A 22,541-nucleotide genomic window follows, 5' to 3' on the forward strand; every position below is an offset into this window, starting at 1 on the left:
TGAGGACTGACTAGACCCCACCAGTGAGAGTTCATGAAAGTCCAGGGGAAATCCAACTGGGGCCTTGCGTATTTGAACCGACTGGACTAAGAAGCTGGTGGGGTTCCAACTTCCAACCTCCAGGCTGGTTCGATGTTCTTATTTGGGGGGGTGTTGTCTGTCATCTCATGGACCTGACCATTAAAAAAAATACATTTTCATGATGTAAATGCATCAAAGAGAGTGAGTGGACTTGGGGATCTTTTGTCTCCTAGCCATGGTTACTTTCACACTGTTGGAGACAAAGACAAGAGTGTAAAATGACTCTTAAGGATACTAAAAAGTCTTAGCATAAGAGATTCACAATATACATGAAGGGAGAAGACCTCTTTGGACTTAATTGTATCTATAAAAGAGGTTGCTATCACTGTACTAGAAGCACATCTACTGTGTAACAAGAAAGATGAAATTGTATCATTTATAGGAAAAAAATATAAGTAACTTGATAGATGAAGATTTTCATATTGTGGACCTAAGTTCTCTACACTAGAAGACAAAACCATGTAAAATCTTGCTTGCTTTGTTTTTCTTGTTCTCCTTGTAAAGAATGAGTTTAACCACGGAAAGAAATGTCGGCAAAACATGGTAATATTTTGTCGGCTCAGTAGGTAAATGTATTATAGAGAGTGAGTGGACTTGGGGGGGGGGGATCTTTTGTCCCCTAGTCCGTGTTACATTCACACTGTTGGAGATAAAGACAAAGTGTCAATGACTGTTAGGATATTAAAAAGTCTTAGCATAAGAGATTCACATTATACATGAAGAGAGAAGAACTCTTTGTACTTAATTGTATCTATAAAAGAGGGTGCCATTACTGTGCTAGAAGCACATCTACTATGTAACAAGAAAGCTAGATTAAATTGTATCATTTATATAGGGAAAAAATATATGAGTAACTTGATAGATGAAGATTTTTATATTGTGGACCTACGTTCTCTACACTAGAAGACAAAACCATGTAAAATCTTGCTTGTTTTGTTTTTCTTGTTCTCCTTTTAAAGAATGAGTTTAACCACGGAAAAAAATATCAGCGAAACATGGTATTATTTTGTCGGCTCGGTAGGTAAATGTATTATAGAGAGTGAGTGGACTTGGAGGGATATTTTGTCCCCTAGTCTGTGTTACATTCACATTGTTGGAGATAAAGACAAAGTGTGAATGACTCTTAGGATGATAAAAAGTCTTAGCATAAGAGATTCACATTATACACGAAGGGAGAAGAACTCTTTGTACTTAACAGTACCTATAAAAGAGGTTGCCATCACTGTACTAGAAGCATATCTACTATGTAACAAGAAAGATGAAATTGTGTTTACCAAAAAAAAGAAAGAAAGATGAAATTGTATCATTTATAGGAAAAAAATATATGAGTAACTTGATAGATGAAGATTTTCATATTGTGGACCTAAGTTCTCTACACTAGAAGACAAAACCATGTAAAATCTGGCTTGTTTTGTTTTTCTTGTTCTCCTTGTAAAGAATGAGTTTAACCACGGAAAGAAATATCGGCGAAACATGGTAATATTTTGTCGGCTCGGTAGGTAAATGTATTATAGAGAGTGAGTGGACTTCGGGGGATCTTTTGTCCCCTAGTCCGTGTTACATTCACACTGTTGGAGATAAAGACAAAGTGTCAATGACTCTTAGGATATTAAAAAGTCTTAGCATAAGAGATTCACATTATACATGAAGGGAGAAGAACTCTTTGGACTTAACTGTATCTATAAAAGAGGGTGCCATCACTCACTGTGCTAGAAGCACATCTACTATGTAACAAGAAAGATGAGATTGTATCATTTATAGGAAAAAAAATATATGAGTAACTTGATAGATGAAGATTTTTATATTGTGGACCTAAGTTCTCTACTCTAGAAGACAAAACCATGTAAAATCTTGCTTGCTTTGTTTTTCTTGTTCTCCTTGTAAAGAATGAGTTTAACCACGGAAGGAAATGTCGGCAAAACATGGTAATATTTTGTCGGCTCGGTAGGTAAATGTATTATAGAGAGTTAGTGGACTTGGGGGGGGGGTTCTTTTGTTCCCTAGTCCGTGTTACATTCACACTGTTGGAGATAAAGACAAAGTGTCAATGACTCTTAGGATACTAAAAAGTCTTAGCATAAAAGATTCACATTATACATGAAGGGAGAAGAACTCAATGGACTTAATTAACTGTATCTATAAAAGAGGGTGCCATCACTGTGCTAGAAGCACATTTACTATGTAACAAAAAAGATGAGAGTGTATCATTTATAGGAAAAAAAATATGGGTAACTTAATAGATGAAGATTTTCATATTGTGGACCTAAGTTCTCTACACTATAAGACAAAACCATGTAAAATCTTGCTTGTTTTGTTTTTCTTGTTCTCCTTGTAAAGAATGAGTTTAACCACGGAAAGAAATATCGGCGAAACATGGTAATATTTTGTCGGCTCAGTAGGTAAATGTATTATAGAGAGTGAGTGGACTTGGGGGGATATTTTGTCCCCTAGTCCGTGTTACATTCACACTGTTGGAGATAAAGACAAAATATCAATGATTCTTAGAAAATTAAAAAGTCTTAGCATAAGAGATTCACATTATACATGAAGGGAGATGAACTCTTTGGACTTACTATATCTATAAAAGAGGGTGCCATCACTCTGCTAGAAGCACATCTACTATGTAACAATTGAAATTGTAAAGAATTCTACCTTGTATCATTGATAGGAAAAAAAAATATATGAGTAACTTGATAGATGAGGATTTTCATATTATGGACAAGTTCTCTACACTAGAAGACAAAACCATGTAAAATCTTGCTTCTTTTTTTTTTTTTTTTTTTTTGTGCGAAAAGAAAACTATCATTAAGTAAGGGTGTTGCAGTTACATCCATCATGTTCTATAGTTGCCACATAAGATAGTCCTAAGTGTTGCCTAATTAAGCTGAGAAGCCATAGTTTGGCAAAGTTCCTACTTAATGTAAAATCTTGCTTGTTTTTGTTTTTCTTGTTCTCCTTGTAAAGAATGAGTTTTAACCATGGAAAGAAATATTGGCAAAACATGGTGATATTTAGCCAGTTTAGTAACTAGCAAAATTAAATGGGGACCGAAAAGAGATTTTCAAAATATCCTTGATTTTTCATTTTATCGCGATAAATTCGAAAAAATAACGTCATTTATAATCTAATTTTGGTGCGATTATTCAGGTTTTTAGGAGTTTCTCTCATATTTTCTTGCATTCTTGAATTTTTTCTAATTAAGAATATACAATCATAATGATTTATACAATATTACAAAATTAATACGAGATATAAAAAGATGAATTGTAAGGATAATTATGTGACGAGGGTGGTGATTAGAGGATCGTGGTAGATATGGAAAGATGAAGTGGAAGGACAATATGATGAGAATGGTGATTGGTGAATCTTGGTAGATATGGAATGATGAAGTGTAAAGATGTAATGAGGGTGGCCATACTAAAAGTATAAATGTACAATATTTGTTGCATTCTTGAATGTTTCTTAATTTATTCAACACCACTTAGGAATGTACAATCATAATAATTTACTAGTTCAGCAACTTAGGCTATTAGACGTCAAATTTTTATCCAAAAATACCTAAAATACCCTCCAAAACTGATGGCCAAATTTGACCGAAACCCCCTGAAATTCTGGGGAATTTTGCTTCACCTAGTCTTATTTCTTTTAACCTAGATCTAGCTAATTGCCCAGAAAAATCTAGCTAGTCTACTCAGAAAATCAAAACTCTTGTATATGCTCATGCGTCAAAGCTGAATAAATTGATGTTATAACTGCAATTAAAAGGAAAGGAACGACAAGATTGTTTCTAAGTGTGTTGTTTATCCTCTAACCGTCCACGCTCCATCTTAACTTTGTCTGCCTAAACGTACCTTGGGTGATTTGATCACACTAAGTAGTAGGTCCCATGATCATTTCAGCTGGCCGGATATATAGAAATATACAAAAGAGCAGGTAAAATTGAGTCAAGATTGGAGACTTTGAATGCGCATGCCTGAACAGGTAATGAATTCGAAAGATTGTTTTCAACAGAAGAAGAGGTTTTGAATGTTTCTTATGTAACACAGACAAACCCACATGTAGTTTGATAAATAATTTGGATCCAACAACGATACGGTGACAATATATATAAATGATTCCAGATCAATCTATCAATGGTTTACAGTTTCTGACGCCGGTCCTAACCAATGAGATCAACTGGTTCCACCTATATTCTTGGCTCCCCAGAGAACCTGCAACCCACGTAGATCATATACAACTGAAGAGCTTTGGAATTTGGAGAAGTTTGGCTGTACTTGTGGAGAAGAAGAGGGTGGTGCAGAAACAAACAGAGATACAATACACTACGATGTAAGTCAATTTATGTACAGCAAATCAGGTCTTTCATGTCATGAAACCAAGGGACAATCTCGATCACCATCAGCCAACCAGGTTCGTCGACCCTTGCTCTCTGAGAAATGGACCGTATGTCACTAATCTGAACCCTACCCAGATGCGATGGGCATCTGGGTTTCTCCATTGGCGGCATGGATTGGACTCATTCGGGTAATTAAACAGGAAATCATAAGGGTATTCAAAGTCACTCAGTTACTGTTCGGTTTCTCTCAAAAAAAATCATTTGGGTAATCAAGGTTGTGTATGGTTTGTTTTCCATTTTCCTCTTTTGCATAGAAAGTCCGTAAAGTTACAGCCCAGTATTCTAAGTGAAGAAATTCAAATTCTGTTATAATGGAATGATTCCAGTTCCATTAAATTAAGCTGAAGTTGCATTATTATTTAAGAATCGAATTCCCCTCATAGCAGGGTGGAATATATAGGACAGGAATATTTATTGGGTTGATAATTCCAGAAAATAAAAATCCTTATTTAGGGAATTCTCCTAGCGAGTGTTGCATTCATCTTGTTGGAGATAAAAAGACGGGTCAAAACTCTTAGTATATAACAAAAAGTCTTAGGATAGAAAAAGTCTAATCATACATGTAATGGGAAAATTGAAATTATTAGGGACTCTACCTTGTATCCTATATTAAAAAACTATAAGTATTATTCATCATCAATAACTTGATGAGATGAGAGCTTTCATACTATATATAAGTTTTCAACACTGGAGGTCGAATTGAACCACATAAAATCTTGCTTGTCTTTCTTCTTCTTGATCTACTTGTTAATTATTGTGTGGAAGTGTGAGTGTGAGTTTTAACACATACACATTGACAGAACCAAGGACTTTTAAATACATGAGTCTCAAAAGGTGATTGACCTGCTAGTCTTATTTCTTGTAACCTTGATCTAGCTAGTTGCATGCCCAGGAGAAAAATCTAGTTAGCCTACTCAGAAAATCAAAACTCTTGTATATTCTCATGGGTCAAAGCTGAATAAGTTGATGTTCTAACCACAATTCAAAGGATAGGAACGACATGATTCTTTTAAGAAAAAGTGTCTAGTTCATCCCCTAACACCCTAATTAACCGTCCACGCTCCTTCTTTACTTTGAGTAAACTTTCCTTAATTGGGTGATTTGATCACACTAGCTAGGTCCCATCCATAGCTTCAAGACTTTGAATGCGCACGCATGTACAGGTAATGACCTCGAAAGATTGTCTTCAACAGAAGTAGTAGAGGTTTTGAATGTTTCATATGTCTCTTATGTAACACAGACAGACCCACATGTACTTCGGTAAAAGAATTGGATCCAACAACAGTATGTATGGCCCAGTTGTATTTTCATGCAGTGAAGAAATTCAAATTTTGTAATGGAGTAGGACAGGAACAAGTATTGGTTTAATAATACCGGATATTAAATAAAATCCTAGGCTCTAGTATATTGTACATTCATTATTGATCACCAGAGTAACTTATACATGGATGAAATTCTTTTAGATTACACACTATGACATTTAAATAATTACATATATATAATATATTGGGCTTGCAGTAGGTGCTAGCTGCTCATAAGGATCAGTTGAAAATTTTGTTGAGCACTGTCTTCACCCGACCTTGATCACCTAAACAGTGTTGTATATGAACTCCAATTGCATTCAGGTAACACCCACTTCTACCATGAAATCCAATCACTTTTCCTTCTGTTGTGGAACTGAAAAAGGTTCCAATTTCCTCCCCAAAGGAACCATAACTCGCTTTATTGGTACAAAATGAGAGAGACCTTATAACTTTTGTGAAGCCATCAACTGGGTCAGGGTCAGGGCCATAGTAACCACTAATGCGAGTAAGGACTTCATGTGGGTATTCAAATTTTATCTACTCAGAATCACCATTAGTTAGAAAGATTATGAGTATAACAAAATTCATGAAAGCATAATATTAGAATTTCACCATTGTTGAAGAATTGGGTTACCTTGTGGGTGCTATATCCACTTCCACCTCCATGTCTTGGAGACCAGATGGATTGTCCATTCATATCATACTCAATCTGTATCGAGCAAATGCCATCGCCTTTTACCAAATGAATCTGCCTAACCCCAGAGAATGCTCCGTCATCCCATGGGTGACCTCCGCCTCCACCCCATGGCCTATTTCCTTCCCCTACATGAGGCGCCAGTACAGCCAGGGATGGACCTTTCACCATCTCGTAACCAAGCTGAAGCCACAACACAACAAATAAATGTCAACCTCCCGTGCAACAGTTTGTTGACGTATATACATATATTGACGGTCTTGCTTGTTGAGGTATTTGAGTTATACCGAACGTAGGTTATTATATATGCCATTGCATTGGTTACAATCCAAAGGTTTAATGGGCTTTATGTGAGAGTTCAATTAACTATAAAACCTAGCATTGTCTATAAATACTAGCTAGAAACAACAGTGTAGGTATTCCAAACTAGATACTCAGGATCTAATGCTTCAAGCAAACTTGAGCTTAAACCCTAACCCTAACACAACCCTCATAGTTTGAGCTTTTTAGGTTATTACCTTGGCATTCAAGTAATTCATACTATAACCATCATCAATGGTAGGAGGTCTTGGTATTATAAAATTCCCTTCAAGAACATGAACACCAATGCTGTCCACAAACCATCCTTTACTCCCATGAAAACCCACTATCTTCCCTAGTTTGGAGCCCGAAGTGAAAGAAATTCCTTGTTCAACTCCAAATGGTCCATACTTCTTTTTTGTTGTCTGAAAAGTGAGAGACCTAACCACTGTAGGTCCCTTAAATATTGCTGACCCGTAATAGCCATTTATGTGGGTTAAGATCTCTGATGGATAATCAAACTCAACCTGCAACAAGAAAAACCCAACAAATGCGTCTTAGCTTAATCACCTTAAGGTGTAAGAGAGAATTAAAATTGAAGCTTCGGAATAGGAGATGGAGTGGTAGTTCATTCACCTTGTCAAGTTTGAGTCCAGCCTTTCCACCATTCTTGTTCCCCCAGAAGGCTTGACAGTTCCTATCATAACAAGCCTTTATGTAAACAATGCCACCATTATGAGCTATGTGAATTTCGCGAACACCTGTGTAGATTCCATCGTCGAAGCCCATCCCACCATCACCTCCCCAAGGACCACATCTCAGTACTGACCGTTTAACGTTTGGGGATGCTTTCTGATTATAGTGAGGAACAACTTGAACCTGGAATGAGTTCTACCCAAATTAATCTCTTAACAGTTATACAATGTTCAATTGAACCTTAAGAAGACGATCTCTTACCTGTGGTGGGTAACTGTTTGACAAGACCTTACGAAATTCTTCCTTTACAAGCACTACGTCGTAGGTTTCCTCTATTTCTTGAGTTACTGTATAGCCAACAATGTTGGATGATGGTGATGAACATTGAAGAATGTTGGATGATGGGAAGAGAGCTTTGGGTGGATTAATTTGATGTTGGAGTAGAGGCTTCAAGTAGACTCCAATTGAGTCAAGATACAAACTGCACCGGCCATGGAACCCGATGATCTTACCACATGTAACAGGGAAGGAGAATTTTGTTCCTTCTTGGGTACCAAAGGGACCATATTTCTTCCTATTAGTTTCCAATGAAAGTGATCGAACTATAACGGGACCCCAGTGTGTTAGACAACCATAAGAACCACTAATGGACATGAGGTATTCTTGTGGGAAATCAAGCTTGATCTGCAAGAGAAAAGGGTCCTTAGAATCTGAGATTATCTAAAATGAAAAACTGGAAAATATATCAAAAGCAAGAAATTCGTTAGGTGAATGTAGGGATTCAAGGTTACTGAACTCTATGATCTTAGAACCCATTTCTAGATTATTGTTTAACAGTGTGACAGATAGAACTAGATAGTTTTGCAGATGTTGGCATGTAGATTTAGAGAATACGAGTGTGAAGGGTGGACCTTATCGACTCTGCAGCCACCAGTTCCACCGTGCTTGTCTGACCAGATGGAGCAACCTCTCTCATCATACTCAATCTGGATGGAGTCAATTGCGGCACCGTGGCTTATCACCACTTGCCTTACACTGCTATACACACCGTCGTCCCACCTTGCTCCATCTTTCCCTCCCCAAGGTCCAAGCAATACATTTTGGTTCTGGATCTTCTCGTAGTCCTCGCAGTGCTGTTACACGATTAAAAATCATACAGTTTCCCCAAAATATATATAAAAAAAAAATACTCTAAAACATAAATCGAGTGCTTACCATATTTTGCACCGAGAAGAAGGGTGCAGCAAAATTTTGCAGAGAGAAAGAGAAGATCGCGATCTATGAAGGTCTTGAGTGGAAGGTGGTATTCATGCAAGGTTCTTATAGAGATGGGCTACTGGTACAGCTAACTAGTGACGCTGCTTATTCCCACTTCGGCATTGACTGCATTTGCGTAACCCTAAGTGATAGAAAAAATTGGGTGCACGAAGAACATTTTCTCATACTGGAATTGGGTGCACGAAGAACACAAAATGATAGAAAAAATTGGGTGCACGAAGAACACTTTCCCATACTGGAATTGGGTGCACGAAGAACACAAAATGATTAAAAAAATTGGGTGCACGAAGAACATTTTCCCATACTGGAATCACGCTACACACACGGGGTATGACGCCACCATTGAGAGAAACAAGGAAAAATCAGAATAGATATCTTTCTTTATTTGTTTTTGGGTAAAAAATCAGAATATATATCTAAGAACAAAAGATGGAGAGATAGAGAAGGATGGATTCCAACTACTGAAGGTCCATGTATTGCCACCTGGTCATTGTGCATTAGTTTTGGAACTAAACAAATCTTACGTACTCTTGAGGATTCATTCGGTCTGGTTCGAGATGTCCAGCATTGAAACCAAAATTGCATCCGATGGTATTCGGTTCACATCTTGAAATTGTAAGTGAACCGGTTATTATTTGGTTTGGTGACAACCAGTTCAATTTGAGATTTTATTTTGGTTTACATTCTTGATGGAGCTGATATCTTCACTCTCTTAGCTTCGTTTAGACTTCGGTTTTGCTGTAATTAAACACCTGGTTCCAATTCCGGGTTAGTATTTCGGACTATTAGTTGAAGTCCTTGTCGACACCTAGTTCGTATATTCTCTAAAACGAAAGTGGCCAAAAATATGAAAATTTGGCACAATAATCGGTTTATTTTAGATTCTTGAAGTTGGACGGCATCAACAAAAGAAGTTTGCTTAGGCCTATTTGGTTACTTGAGCCTAGAGATCTAAAAAATATAAAGATTTCAAATCTATGTTGTGAAATCTCCTAGATGTTTAAATCTAAAACCCATAACCCAAATCGGCGACAACTGTAAGCCATTTGAGTTGAGTCCGAAGATCGAAAGTGATCTCAATTCTAGTGGATGAACCTTTAATGACCCAACTTCTCTCCTAAGATTTAAGAGGAGAGAGAATATCAATCATGAAAGTATTAAAAGACGACTTTGGCACGTCTGAAAACCGATAGTGGAAAATCCAATTGACGAGGTTAATATACCCAAACGAAGAAAATCAAAAGACATTTCACTCAAGCTAAAACCACAGGAATCGAACCTTGGTTGAGGGGTCAACCAAGGGCCGGTCGATTGGATTGGTCAACCGGTCTAGATCGACCACCTCTCCCCAATGTCTGGGCATATTCGAGAATTTGTGTTTTAAAACTCTATTTTAAGTTTCTATTGACTTTTACACGTGGCTTTAATAATGCTAGTGCAACGCTAAAGCTTTGGGAGGAGGGGAAATCAAGAAGAAACTTGGATTCTATCCACACGAAGGCGTGCCAAGACTTGAATCATAGAGGAATCGTTGGGAAATGTGAGAACTCTTCAAACCCTCTTCTTTAAACCTACATTTGTGGAGTTTTTTTTTTTTTTTTTTAAATAATAATAAATACTAGATTTTAGTAGTTGGGGCATATTAGGTGTAATGAATGCTTGTAAATAGTTTTATTTATAATTCCCCTTTAGTTTGTGAGTAGTTTGTGCGAATCGTTACAAATGATTTCGCGTTTTGACTCTTAGAGATTCCCGCTGGCACTCACGAGAGCCAAATTTGGGGCATTTTGATTGAGATCGAATTGGGTTGAATTGATGATACATTTAGGACCCTATTATTGTTAATTAAATGTTTTCAAAGTTTTGTTTCCATTCAACTTAGAATCGGTGGTGAAATAATGATTTTTCTCCGAAACTAGGTTGAGAACGACGAGTTTGAAACCACATGATAGATTGGGTTTTTGTATGATGATTTTGGATCTCTTTTGGAATCCAATTGGTTTCTAATTAACGTATATTAATTCTCTTATATGATTAGGATTACTTTGAGTATAACCACCGGCTCTTGAGAGTGAATTTGTGACTTTGATGGATGAAATCAAGTTGGAAGGTGAGTAATAAACTAACCATGTTTAGTATGTTTAAGTATTGTTATTCTCATTCTATTAATGATATAAATTGCTTTAGTTATATCTATTATGATATGCTTGTGTGTGACTTTGCGCGAAACGAAAGGTAAGATTATATAATTGTGTATTATTCTTTCTTTTGAATCTTATATTATCAATATGATAATAATATGAGAATTAATGATATTGAATGAGATTATTCCTCTTATTCTATTTTTACTAGCTAGGGTTGTGAGTTCACCCATTACCTTATCAACCTTATGTGATTTCATTTAGATTTAAATACATGAATGTTAGGTGTTTAAAAGTATTGGGCTAGGTATCCTTATAAGTGATACTATCATTTTATTGTCATCATAATTTAGTAGGGTTGCATATAATAGAAAAGGGCTCCTAGGCGCTCAAGACTGATAACTAATCCGTGAAAGGATATGGAGACATCCTGTCTATTATATGTGGATGATCGTTGGATTAAAGAATGTGATCTAACAGACACCTCCAGACCTCCAGTTGAGGGTACCATTTATAGGTGGGAAAATATGGAACCAAAAGGACACTAGGCATGAGGGGAAGATATCTGAACCAATTATCTCTTTATGGATTGGCAAGGACTGGACTCATTCTTGTAATTAAATATGAAATCACATGGATAATTAGGGTTAGGGTTTGGTTTCAAAATAAATCATTTGGGTAATTTTGGGTTGTGTTTGATTTCTTTTCTATTTTTCCTCTTTTGGGTAGAAAGCCCATAGAGTTATCACCCAGTTGTATTTTCAGTGAAGAAATTCAAATTTGGGCCCATCAAGAAAGCCCATAGAGTTATGGCCCAGTTGTATTCTAATTGAAAATTTGTAATGGAATAGGACAGGAATAAGTAATGGGTTGATAATACCAGAAAATAAAATCCTCATTTAGGCTCTAGTATAGTGTTACATCAGTTCATGATCACCAGAGTTAACTTATACATGGATGCAATTTTCTTAGATTACACACTATGACATTTAAATAATTAATATATATATATATAGGGCATGCAGTAGGTGCTGCTCATAAGGATCAGTTGAAAATTTTGTGGAGCACTGTCTTCACCCGACCTTGATCACCTAAACTGTGTTCCATATGGACTCCAATTGCATTCAGGTAACTCCCACTTCTACCATGAAATCCAATCACTTTTCCTTCTGTTGTGGAACTGAAAAAGGTTCCAATTTCCTCCCCAAAGGAACCATACTTTGCTCTATTGGTACAAAATGTGAGAGACCTTATAACTTTTGTGAAGCCATCAACTGGGTTAGGGCCATAGTAACCACTAACGCGAGTAAGGACTTCATGTGGGTATTCAAATTTTATCTGCTCAGAATCACCATTAGTTAGAAAGATTACGATTATAACAAAATTCTTAAAAGCATATATATTAGAATATCACCATTGTTGAAGACTTGGATTACCTTGTGTGTGCTATATCCACCTCCACCTCCATGTCTAGGAGACCAAATGGATTGTCCATTCATATCATACTCAATCTGTATTGAGCAAATGCCATTGCCCTTTACCAAATGAATCTGCCTAACCCCAGAGAATGCTCCGTCATCCCATGGGTGACCTCCGTCTCCACCCCATGGCCTGTTTCCTTCCCCTATAGAAGGCACCAGTACAGCCGGGGTTGATCCTTTCACCATCTTGTAACCAATCTGAAGCCACAACACATACAAATATATGTCATATATCCTCCCATGCAGTGTTGATGTATATACATATATTGATGGCATCTGCCTATTGAGGTATTTGAGTTGTACCGAACTTATGTTATTCTTTATGCCATGGCATTGGTTACAATCGAAATGTTTAATGGGCTTTATGTGAGAGTCTAGTTAACTATAGAATCTAGCATTGTCTATAAATTCTAGTTAAAAGCAACCGTCTAGAGATTCCAAACTAGATACTTGAGGGTCAAATGTTTTACGTGAGAGTACAATTAACTATAGAACCTAGCATTGTCTATAAATACTAGTTCGAAGCAACAATCTAAGTAATCCAAACTAGCTAGAAACTCATGTTCTAATGCTTTAAGCAAACTTATGCTTAAATAATTTGAGCCTTTAAGTTATTACCTCATTATTCGAGTAATTCACATTAAAGAAATTATCAGTGGTAGGAGGTCTTGGTATCATAAAATTCTCTTCAAGAACATGAACACCAATGCTGTCCACAAACCATCCTTCACTCCCGTGAAAACCCACGATCTTCCCTAGTTTGGAGCCCGAGGAGAAAGAAGTTCCTTGTTCATCTCCAAATGGTCCATACTTCCTTTTTGTTGTGTGAAAAGTGAGAGACCTAACCACTGTAGGTCCCTTAAATATTGCTGACCCGTAATAGCCACTTATGTGGGTTAAGATCTCTGATGGATAATCAAACTCAACCTGCAACATGAAGAATCCAACAAATGAGTCTTAGCTTAATCACCTTAAGGTGTAGAGAGAATTAAAATTGAAGCTTTGGAAGAGGAGATGGAGTGGTATTTGATTCACCTTGTCAAGTTTGAATCCAGCCTTTCCACCATTCTTGTTCCCCCAGAAGGCTTGACCGTTCTTATCATAACAAGCTTTAATGTAAACAATGCCACAATTATGAGCTACGTGAACTTCGCGAACACCTGTGTAAATTCCATCGTCAAAGGTCATCCCACCATCACCTCCCCAAGGACCACACCTCAGTACTGACCGTTTAACGTTTGGGGATTCTTTCTGATTATAGTAAGGAACAACTAGAACCTGGAATGAGTTCTACCCAAATTAATCTCTTAACAGTTATACAATATTCTATTGAACCTTAGGATCGAAGACGATCTCTTACCTGTGGTGGGTAACTTTTTGGCAAGTCCTTACGAAGTTCATCCTTTACAAGCACTACGTCATAGGTTTCCTCTATTTCTTGAGTTACTGTATAACCAACAAAGTTGGGAGATGATGATGAACAGTGAAGAATGTTGGATGATGGGCAGAGAGCTTTGGGTTGATTAATTTGATGTTGGAGTAGAGGCTTCAAGTAGACTCCAATTGAATCAAGATACCAACTGCACCGGCCATGGAACCCGATGATCTTACCACATGTAACAGGGAAGGAGAATTTTGTTCCTTCTTGGATACCAAAGGGACCATATTTCTTCCTATTACTTTCCAATGAAAGTGATCGAACTATAACGGGACCCCATTGTGTTAGGCAACCATAAGAACCACTAATTGACTTGAGGTATTCTTGTGGGAAATCAAGCTTGATCTGCAAGAGAAAAGGATCCAGAGATTGTCTAAAATGAAAAAACAGGAAAATATATATCAAAAGCGAGAAATTCATTAGGTTAATGTAGGGATTCAAATCCTTTGCTTCCATGCAGGGTGTTTGTCTAGGCGTTCAACTGCTGGATGCCTTATTAGTGGTGCCAGACTACTAAGGTTGCTTCTCGAGAACCACGGGCAGGGCATCCAGCGGTTGGACACTCGGACGGATCACTTTGGTCTCATTGCTGATTTGAAATGAAAAATAACGTGGGATGCAGGAATACTTGAAGTAAATCAAGGAACACAAAGTGTCACCTCTTGAGTCTAGATCTACTGCATTTTTCATGGGCACTGAGCTCTATGATCTTTGAACCCATTTCTACATTATTGTTTAACAGTGAGACAGATAGAACTAAATAGTTTTGCAGATGTTGCATGGTATGTAGGTTTAGAGAATACGAGTGTGAAGGGTGGACCTTATCAACTCTGCAGCCACCAGTTCCACCGTGCTTGTCTGACCAGATGGAGCAACCTCTCTCATCATACTCAATCTGGATGGAATCAATTGCAGCACCGTGGCTTATCACCACTTGCCTTACACTGCTATACACACCGTCGTCCCACCTTGCTCCATCCTTCCCTCCCCAAGGTCCCAGCAATACATTTTGGTTCTGGATCTTCTCGTAGTCCTCGCAGTGCTGTTACAACGATTCAAAAGCTTACAGTTTCCCAAAAAACAAAGAAAAAAAGAGAATCTGAAACAGAAAAACATCCTAAGTTAAGAGGATCGAGTGCTTACCATATTTTTCACCAAGATAGAAGAAGGGTGCATCAAAATTTTGCAGAGAGAAAGAGAAGTTCAGATTTATGAAGGCCTTGAGTGGAAGGTGGTACTCATGCAAGGTTCTTATAGAGATGGGCTACTGGTATAGCTAGTGACGCTTATTCCCACTTCCGCATTGACTGCATCTGCGTAACCCTAAATGATAGAAAAAATTGGGTGCACGAAGAACATTTTCCCATACTACACACAAAACGCCAACTGGGTATGACCCACCATTAAGAGAAACAAGGAAAAATCAGAATATATACAAGAGCAAAAGATGGAGAGATAAGGAAGGATGGATTCCAATTTCCAACTACTGAAGGTCCATGTATTGCCACTTGGTGATTGTGCATTAGTTTAGAAACTAAACAAAGCTCACTCTTGAGGGAATTCATTCGGTCTGGTTCGAGATTACTAGCATGTAGAAACCAAAATTGCATCCGATGGTGTTCGGTTCAGATCTTGAAATCGTTAGTGAACCAGTTATTAATTATTTGGTTTGGTGTCAACCAGTTCAATTTGAGATTTTGTTTTGGTTACATTGTTGATGGAGCTGATAACTGTTTTAGTTTGGTTAGAAATTGGTCTTGCTATAAACACCTGGTTCCAAGTCGCGGTTAGGTTTTTGGACTATTAGTTGAACTCCTTTTTGACACCCAGTTCGTATATTCTCTAAAGAAAATGGCCATAAAATATGAAAATGGCATAAGAATCGGTTTATTTGCTTTGATTCTCAGGTTCCCCACACACATCACAGAGTGTGGATCAAGATAGAGTTCTTGCTCATCACCTCACATTTGAGAACAAAATAAATCAGAGATTGGACACCTAGGGGCCCTTACATGAGCCCCTACTGATATACAAAGGAAAAGTGTGAGGAGAGAATAGACCTCTACATACCTTAACAAGTATGTATTTTATTTTATTTTATTTCGATTAGAATATTGTGCATGCATGCTAATTGATACTAGAGATAGTTACTAACTTGTATTGATTTTCACGAGACCAACATGCATCACAGAGTCTCAATCCTCTACTAGTCAAGGCAAAGATTTTTGTGCTTCTTTCACACTTTTTTATCACACATTAAAAGTGAAACTACATTTAAGTGTTAACAAAATGAATCAAATGTGGAGAATCCCATTTAAACCCCTTAATATGTGATGAAGAAATGTGAGAGAAGTACTATAGACAATAAAGAATTAAGACCCAAATTCCGCATCACTTACATGTAATAAAGAGAAGAGTGACCGATGAAACCTGAAAATAAAAGAAAATTCAGGAGAAGCATGTTTGGGCATCATCATAGATGGATGTCCAGTCTTTGTCTGTTCATATGAACAATGCATGGGAAAGAGAGAAATACTTGTTCATCGCATCAAAACATTATTTAATTCTTGTTGCTCATGAAATTATTGGAACTTCTTTATGGGAGCACAGTTAAAAGCTCACTAAACGGAGATCTCATTTACAACCCATATTGAGATCATTCAAATCAGTCATCAGTTGAACAAAGAAGACCCACCCATATATATATTCTTGAAATCTCAAGTTTAATTGCAAGGAGTCACAAATTGTGGTAGCTGGGCATCTTTAATTCTTTTTCTGCTGCGATCATAACGCTCCCAACCACCTTTCTGTCTGCTCATAATCTCAAGTTTGACATGAAATAATGCGATTAAAATGATGGAAAATCAAAACGGTGTTTAGATGATTTTGTTTTTGCCACTTTAACGACTACTTCATCCCTGTCCACATGCATGCATGCTTTACAAAAAAAATTAAACCGTTGGAGCAGTTGCTAATCTAACTATATATCAACCATCATTTTATATGGATATAAGCCATAAGTGGGTAACGGAATTAATTAAAGATCCGGAGTAGGTGAGTATAGCTTTTAATTAAGGAAGTTAAAAAGTGCTAGCTGAAGAATTAATCTAACTCTTATATTCAGCTCAAACATTAATAATGAAACCCCATTTTAGTTTACCCTACCTCAGGTCGTTTGATTTTGCCTTTCACAACACTGAGATTTTTCTTACATATATTTTAGAGCAAATTGCACTGGTATCTCCAAAATAGATGTCTTAAAGCATTGATACTTCACTTTATGTTTGAAAAACACGAACAACCCAAAATTGATCTTCATTGGACAAATTAATCAAATTTATCATTGAAAATTGTTAAGAGCCTGTTTGGTTACATGAATCCAAAGATTTCAAATCTCTAGATTCACAAATGGGAGATTAATACCCATTTGGTTGTGTGAATCTCTGAATTCATGAAATCTAGAGATTCATTTTTTTACACTAAAAACGTGAATCTATAGATTTATAGGTATAAGGTGAAACCAGAAATTTCATTTCTACTACAAAAATATTAAACATTTGAACCATGACTTCATAAATGTTTTTTAAGAATGAATCTATAGATTTCATTCTAATGATTCAGGCTAACCAAACAATTTATTTTATGAACCATGACTTCATAAATTTGAAATCTTCAGACTCCAGTAACCAAACAGGCCCTAAAACAATTAACTAATATGTTCAATGAAAATTTAATTTTAGGATGTTTATATTTTTGAGGTGTCAATACAATTTGCTCTATATTTTACAATGGTAGAAGGATTTGAAGATTTCGCACAACTCAAATTCCTATTGTTTTTTTGCTTTTTTTTTTTTGATAAAAAGGGTCTAGAATCCAGATAAGCTCCAACGGTCAATATAGTTTTGGAATCATTACAGTATTGATGCGTAGTGCGTACGCTGCCGATTCCAGTGACGTGACGGAACGGTAAATGATACCGTTGATTCGAAATTTACCGCGTTGCAAGTTGCAACGGCCAAAGTCGACTCATTAATGCGTTCGAGTCTTTTTTTTTTTTTTTTTTTTCCGTTTTAAGGAAAAAAGGAAGAAAAAAAAATAATTGAGACGGCGTGGGGGTTACGCGAGAATGTGAGGTATTGTAAAAGATCGGTAGTCTATATCAACGGCTATATTTAGAAAGTAAAGTTATCCTTACGGGATCACATAAGACATAACCATTCAATATGGAAGAAAATAATAAAGGATTACATTTGTATCACATAAATAGTACATATATTTTTTTGGTAAATTGAAAAAAATATTTCATTCTTCAAAGTAGCAAGCGTTGGAAACTAAAGTATACAGATCAATCATGCATGAAGCGGATAATGTAGGAATAAAAAAAAATTTATAAAGTAGGAATATTGAAGAAATATCAAGAATATCTTGCAAGGGAACACTAACATCTAGCAAACACAGGAGAGAATGGTCCTGAAGAAACTCATGAGGTCCCAGGCAGTCAGTTTAAATAACAATGGTCCTAAAACCATGATTATAAGCCTATAAAGTCGCCTCCCTCATCGCACCAAATTGATCAAGACCTTCACATTGATAAATTGTACACACGCATCATGTGAAAACTTTTTTACATTTAATAGCAATTAAAAGTTACATTAATTTTATGGTACACCTAAAACAAAGACCCTTCACCAAATCGATCAAGACCTTCACCCTTGAGAAAAAGATATGGAAACCAAACCAAGCTTGTTTTCTATTTATTATTTTTCTCTCCTTATGTATTTGTATATGCTTGAGTGTCAACTTATACATACATACATATATATACATGGACGGCATGGGTTCTTCCATGTTGTTGATCTAACGGTACACAAAATGTTTACCAAAAGAAAAGTGATATATAAATCCCTCTTGATTGATGATGACAAAAGACTAATGCATTGGATGCTTAGAGAATTTAAGTCTTATAATTATAATCTAGAGAGTAGTAGGGTTTAATCTAGGAGATGACCCACCAATTGCCATTTAAGTGGTGGGGGCCACACAAAATAACAAAAAGGCTTTGGCCTTCCTAGCTCCCACACTAGCTGCTACTCCCCTCCGTCAAACAAGTAGTCTCGTTCTTCCTTTCTTTCTTCCTTATTATTATGACTTCAATAGAAAAATCTTTTTGTTGGTTTGTGTATTAGAAAGGGAGAACAACACATGGAATCTTATGCCTTTTTGAGCATTTATAACTGATATTTTTTTTTTTTTTGGTAGAAAAGGGTCTATATATTAACGCGTGACCCACGCAAGGCATCCAGATTACAAAGATCAAGAAACCCAGGATCTAACATAGGCCAAAGAGTCCGGCACGCTACGGACACAGCCTTACCAGCAAGGAAGTCTGCTACAGCATTACACTCCCTTTTAACATGAAAAAAAGAAATATTTGGAATTCTAGAGGAAAGATTCACCACATCCCAGACTAAGTTTTGAATGTCCACTGGAATCAGTTCCCTGTTGGTCACAAATTCGATCGCCTCCGCCGAATCTGATTCCACCAGGACATTAACAAAGCCTTCCTCTAGAGCCAACAAAATACCTTCTCTAATAGCCAGCATCTTGCCCATCAGGACAGAGTCAAAAAAGGCAGGGATCGCAACCCCTATAATGGGTTTTCCATCTGAATCCCTGCAAACGAGGCCCAGCCCACTTCCACCCTCACTTAGAGCTGCATCCACATTAATTTTGACGAAGCCCAAAGGAGGAAAAACCCATCTTACCAACATTCTGGACGATTCTTCTGCTTGAAGACGATCTGCAACCCGAAGAGAAGAGGTGAAGCTTATGGAATACTCCGCTGCCTCCATTGCTGCTTTCTCCACCACCTGCTCAGGAGACCATTGTAATCCCTTAAACACCAGGTCATTTCGGGCTTTCCAAATTCTCCAGCATATGTATGCGATGAGAGATGATGCTTCTCTGAAATCTGATTTCTCCTCAGGTAGGCATCTCTTCCAATTTGAAATCGCATCATGCATCAAAGGATTCACCGGAGGAGAGAAAGAAAAGGGAGATGCAAACCATACTCTTCGGGCGAAATCACAGTCCAGTAGAAGGTGATCGATTGATTCCAAAGCTCCACATCTGCACACTGACTCGGATCAAAACTTTCGATTCTTTTGGAAAGCTCCTCCGCCGCCGGTAAAGCCCTAGCACACACTCTCCATAACATGTTTTTAATTTTTGGAGCCGCATGACATGTCCATATATTTTTCCATACTCTAGAATCAATATTTGTTCTACTGGATTCTCCCGATGTTGAGGCTTGTTGTACTTTTTCTTTCTCCCTGATATTGAGTAAGTGATGGTATGCTGATTTCACAGAAAAGCTTCCATTCCTCGCCGGACCCCATACAATTCTGTCCTCCCTAGGAGTTAAGGAAATCTTCATCTTCAAGATAGCCTCGGCATCCCCTTGATCAAACACCTCCTTGATTAAGTCCTCCTTCCAGGTTCTAGACCCTGCATCAATTAGATCTGAAACCCAGCAAATATCTCTATGATCTCTGTTGTGGCTTCTCAGTTTGAAATCTGAACTCGAGATGATCCACTGGTCCTCCCAAACTCTTATAGAATTTCCATTCCCCACAACCCATACTAAGCCAGATTTAAGTATTTTCCTTCCTTCTAAAACACTTTTCCATGCCCAAGAGGGGTTTGTGCCTGCAGGGGTAGTTAGAAATTCTGAATTTGGAAAGTATATCTGTTTAAGAAATTTGACCCAGACTGCCTCAGGATTGCTCCACACTCTCCAAGCTAGCTTACATAGAAGAGCCAGATTCTGCAAATATGGATCCCGAAGCCCCAAACCTCCTCTGTCCTTAGACTGACATAGTCTCTCCCATGACACCCAGCAAATCTTCTTCTTGTTTTCCTTTTCTCCCCATAAGAAATTTATGGCATCCTTCCTAATCTTGTTATGATGAGATTTAGGAAGGATAAAATGGGATGCTGCATAGTTGTTTATGGTGAGCCCCACAGACTTCAGCAGAACTTCTTTTCCAGCCATAGATAGAAGGTTAGATTTCCAACCCTGCATTCTCTTACTTGTCCTTTCTTGTATTTCTCGAAAGCTCTCCTTCTTTGAAGCTTGAAACTCCGAAGGGAGGCCCAAATACTTTTTTGGTGGACCTCCATAAGGAATCTTCACAATTCTTGAAAGCCATCTTTTGAACCTAGGAGCAGTGTTAGGGCTGAAGTATATAGATGACTTCTGTTGATTTATTTGTTGGCCACTAGCAAGACAATAGAGGTCAAGACATGCTTTGATATTCTGGAACTCCTGTAAGTTGACCTCTGAAAACAACACAGTATCATCTGCAAATAATAGATGAGAAATTGGGTTGGTCCTGTTTCTGACTCTCAAACCAGAGATAAGATTTTCATGAAGGGCAGCTTTGAAGACAGCATTTAATGCTTCAGTGCACAGGACAAAAATAGCAGGGGATATTGGATCTCCTTGTCTAATGCCCCTCGTGGGTTCAATGGATCCCCTGGCAGCTCCATTAACTAACACATTGTAAGAGACTGACTTGATACAAGACATCACTAGAGACACCCATTGATCACAGAATCCCAGCTTAGATAAAGTCCTTTCGACAAAGTTCCATTCCAGACTATCATAAGCCTTCGCTTTCACCCAAAAAAAAAATGATATTCACTTTGAAACCTTGTATTGTATGGGAGAGTGAACTTAGGTAAAAGTACCATTAATTCTACATTTAGTCGACCAGTTATGGGAAGGGAAAATATGATTGGAAACGTCACACGATATTCCAACTGATTTAAATCCTTTGTACCTAAGTTGAGTGTTCACTTGTTTTTTTTCTTTTTCTTTTTGGGGTATAAAAACAAGAGATGCAGTAGTGGTAACCTTGTGTCCCTCGCTATGCAACGTTTTCAGTTTGACCTATGCAAAATTAACCCTTTGGACCCTGGGGGCGGGCGTGGGGTGGGGGGGGGGGGCCCCACAAGGGGGGGGGGGGGGGTGAAGGGGGGGGGGGGGGGGGTGGGGGGGGGGGGGGGGGGGGATACGTGGGGGGGGGGGGGGAAGGGGGGGGGAGGAGGGGGAGGGGGGGGGGGAGAAGAAAAAAAGATGGAGGGGGGGGGGGGGGGGGGGGGGCGGGGGGGGGGTGGGGGGGGGGTGGTGACCACTTGTTAGGTTATCAAGATTCAAGAGTTGCCAAACACACATCCATGCTCCACACACCAATTTGCTATGAAAGAGTCTAAGGTGTATGAATCTTGGGGGTCACGTGTTAGATTCTCTTGTCTTCACTTTGAAGACTATGATGCCCCTTTGTCCTATTTTCCTCGACCTCATTCTCTTTTTTCTTTCTTTTTTTGGTAAATCAAACTTTCATTAAGAAGTAGGGCAGGATGACACGGCCCAATTAGAATGACAAGATCCAATTTATCATAGGCCCAATGGTATAATATTCATGGGCCACACATGGGCTAGCCCAACTTAGAAATAACACTAATGGGCTACTCTTAGCCCACATTCTAGAAGAGAGGGAGATTCTAGAGGAATCTACATCTATAAAGTATCTTGTCTCTAGAAATATCCCTAGAAATATCTAGACCCACTAGAATATTCCTAACCATTAGATTCTAGACACTTGTACAAATCACAACCATTCATTGTATCCTACCTCACCTATAAATAGGGGTGGGACTCATTTGTA

General features: G+C 37.9%; 2 protein-coding genes across 2 annotated transcripts; both read right to left on the bottom strand.

Moving 5' to 3' along the window:
* Nucleotides 1-5,859: 5,859 nt before the first annotated feature.
* LOC149016967 (jacalin-related lectin 3-like) lies at nt 5,860-8,746 on the bottom strand. The gene is made up of 7 exons (XM_089153793.1): nt 8,687-8,746; nt 8,383-8,604; nt 7,733-8,155; nt 7,412-7,654; nt 6,994-7,302; nt 6,416-6,658; nt 5,860-6,318 (listed from the first exon to the last, which is right to left on the bottom strand). The coding sequence occupies exons 1-7, from the start codon at nt 8,687-8,689 to the stop codon at nt 6,019-6,021; spliced, it is 1,743 nt and encodes a 580-aa protein (XP_089009919.1). The 5' UTR covers nt 8,690-8,746; the 3' UTR covers nt 5,860-6,018.
* A 2,977-nt stretch (nt 8,747-11,723) lies between these two features.
* Nucleotides 11,724-15,040, bottom strand: LOC149016968 (jacalin-related lectin 3-like). Its single transcript, XM_089153795.1, has 7 exons — nt 14,953-15,040; nt 14,630-14,851; nt 13,732-14,154; nt 13,407-13,649; nt 12,990-13,298; nt 12,327-12,569; nt 11,724-12,228 (listed from the first exon to the last, which is right to left on the bottom strand). The coding sequence occupies exons 1-7, from the start codon at nt 14,983-14,985 to the stop codon at nt 11,935-11,937; spliced, it is 1,767 nt and encodes a 588-aa protein (XP_089009921.1). The 5' UTR covers nt 14,986-15,040; the 3' UTR covers nt 11,724-11,934.
* Between the last annotated feature and the right edge of the window lie 7,501 nt (nt 15,041-22,541).

This window comes from Hakea prostrata, chromosome 4 (assembly GCF_041222555.1).
Source record: "Hakea prostrata isolate BN-2017 chromosome 4, UWA_Hpros_2, whole genome shotgun sequence".
In the NCBI taxonomy this organism is placed as follows: domain Eukaryota; kingdom Viridiplantae; phylum Streptophyta; class Magnoliopsida; order Proteales; family Proteaceae; genus Hakea; species Hakea prostrata.

Bases quoted from the DNA above. Each gene is read 5' to 3' on its own strand.
- LOC149016968 (XM_089153795.1), bottom strand. From the start codon at position 14,985: ATGCACCCTTCTTCTATCTTGGTGAAAAATATG. The intron at 14,155-14,629 runs GTCCACCCTTCA...TTTCTCTTGCAG, and splicing joins GTGGCTGCAGAGTTGATAAG to ATCAAGCTTGATTTCCCACA. The intron at 13,650-13,731 runs GTAAGAGATCGT...AACTCATTCCAG, and splicing joins CAAAAAGTTACCCACCACAG to GTTCTAGTTGTTCCTTACTA.
- LOC149016967 (XM_089153793.1), bottom strand. The intron at 8,156-8,382 runs GTCCACCCTTCA...TTTCTCTTGCAG, and splicing joins GTGGCTGCAGAGTCGATAAG to ATCAAGCTTGATTTCCCACA. The intron at 6,319-6,415 runs GTAACCCAATTC...GATTCTGAGTAG, and splicing joins GTGGATATAGCACCCACAAG to ATAAAATTTGAATACCCACA.